Source organism: Hippocampus comes, unplaced genomic scaffold (genome assembly GCF_001891065.2).
Source record: "Hippocampus comes isolate QL1 unplaced genomic scaffold, H_comes_QL1_v1.1 scaffold295, whole genome shotgun sequence".
Classification (NCBI taxonomy): Eukaryota; Metazoa; Chordata; class Actinopteri; order Syngnathiformes; family Syngnathidae; genus Hippocampus; species Hippocampus comes.
Window position 1 is genome coordinate 1,041,045 of NW_017804848.1, and position 1,888 is coordinate 1,042,932.

General features: G+C 57.8%; 1 protein-coding gene across 1 annotated transcript in view; it reads left to right on the top strand.

The window, feature by feature from the left end:
- The window catches only part of arhgap5 (Rho GTPase activating protein 5), a 29,376-nt gene that overhangs the window by 8,898 nt on the left and 18,590 nt on the right, over window positions 1-1,888 (top strand). The window contains exon 3 of the mRNA XM_019878652.1: window positions 1-495. This exon is cut by the window's left edge and continues 1 nt beyond it. Coding sequence (XP_019734211.1) covers window positions 1-495 — 495 coding nt within the window. The remainder of the gene's footprint in view (window positions 496-1,888) is intronic.

The following is a 1,888-nucleotide window of genomic DNA, read 5'->3' on the forward strand; positions in this document are numbered from 1 at the left end:
CACGCCGCGCACCCCGACGACGCGGAGCCTTCGGACGGCTATGCCGACCCCGCCGACGCCTTGCTGAGGAGCGGGGCCTTCCGGCCCGACGACATCTACGCCGAGCCGGACGACGCGCGCGACCGCCCGCTCAAGGTCCGCAACTCGTTGGGCCTCCGCGGCGGAGCGGAGGACGAGAACGGATACGAGCGCAAGGCCCAGGCCGGACGGAGGCCCTCCAAGTACAAACACCGCTCCAAAATCCTCTTCAGCAAGACCAAGGCCTACCAAAGGCGTTTCCACTCGGACAGCGACGGCGAGGAGACCGGGCCCGCCGTGCAGCAGAAGAAGAAGAAGGGACGGGCCCATCGGGGCAGCGAGGAGGACCCCCTGCTGTCTCCCGCCGACCCCTGGAAGGGCGGCATCGACAACCCCGCCGTCACCTCCGACCCCGAGCAGGAAGACAAGAAGATGAAGAAGAAGAAGACGCCCAAGACGTCAAAGGAAACCAAGAAGGTGAGTCCGCACTCCCGCGCTCTTTTCATGTGTTTCATAAAGACCCCCCCCCCCCAAAACCTTGAGATGTTGATGCGCCCTCGTCTCATCATCACAAAACGGAAGCGCTTTGTCGTCGTCAAGTCTCAGGGGCGGACGGTCACGCGGTTCCGTACGGGCAACGGCAAGATTTGGTGCCGCGGTGAACAGGATAAAGGTCCACGAGATGAGGCGCGCTCGTCGGCGTGAGCGACCCCGTCGTAGCGTGCAAATCGCCGGACAAACTCTGCCGTGGGCTCTGCGCGGCCGTCATGAATGAGCGTCATTGTGGGAAAGGTTTCGACCCACTCCGCTCGCGTCAAACGAGACTGCTTGAGCGCCGCGTCGGTCATTGCCGCGGTCGCTTCCGCCGCTTCCCGAATCGTCTTGCGCCCGGGGTGCTGGAAAAGGAGCTTCCTGTTTTGAAACGCAGTGAGGCAACCGACTCCAGAGATCACGGGGAAAGTGCGCAGAAAGGCTCGCGTCTTCACTTAACAAAGCAAAGACCCGTACACGTTGAGTTCTGCAGGAAAGCCGCAGTCGAGTCCGTTGCCTTCAGAACGACCCGCTAGCTTAATGCTAGTGCAGTCATGGCGCGCTGACGGACGGTTGGCGCCCACAGGTGCAATTTCCAACGGACGCTTGGACACAAAAGCTGGGCCAACGCACGTCCCCGGGGAACTGTCAATTTAAAAAAAAAATTGAATTTCCAAAATCAGATCCAACGGGGGGGAAAAAATATCATCAACAGACAATTGAAATAATTGCTATTTGGAACGAGCGTTAAGCCGCTCCCAATAAAACACAGTCGGATTTTCGTCTCAACTCGAATGCGGAATTCATGCATGCGATCATTGGACTCGTTGGTCAAATCATTGATTGAAGAATTGCTCCTAAAAATGTCGGGTGCCTGCCGTCAAAGATGTCTCGCGTTGTGGGCGTGGCGTAATTGTTCACCGATCGGCCGACGATGGCTCCGCCCCCGACGTGACATTGCGGGAAAGGAAACGTCTCCGCGGTCCCCCGCCAACTCGGCGTGGGATCCGCTCCCAGTTTGCTTTGCTCTTTCTCTCCGCCGCCGTCGTCCTCCTCAAACGTTTTGAGCGTTCCTCGGTGTCTTCAATCTTTTCTTGCTTTCCTTTGATGCGCCTCTTCCGAAACGTTTCCTCCCACGTGCCGCTCTTCTTTTTTTTTTTTTGTCCCACATTCCAAGTCGGCTTGACGTCATTGCCGTCGCTCCTTCGCCTTCCTCCTTTGCTCCCGTCAGTCACGATAAGCCTCGGCATCCGAGTGAATTCTGCGCTCTGCGAAAAGTTTCCAGAAAAATGCATTCCGGCAAAGCTGCGTCGTGCGACAAGCCAATGAGCCAAAACAA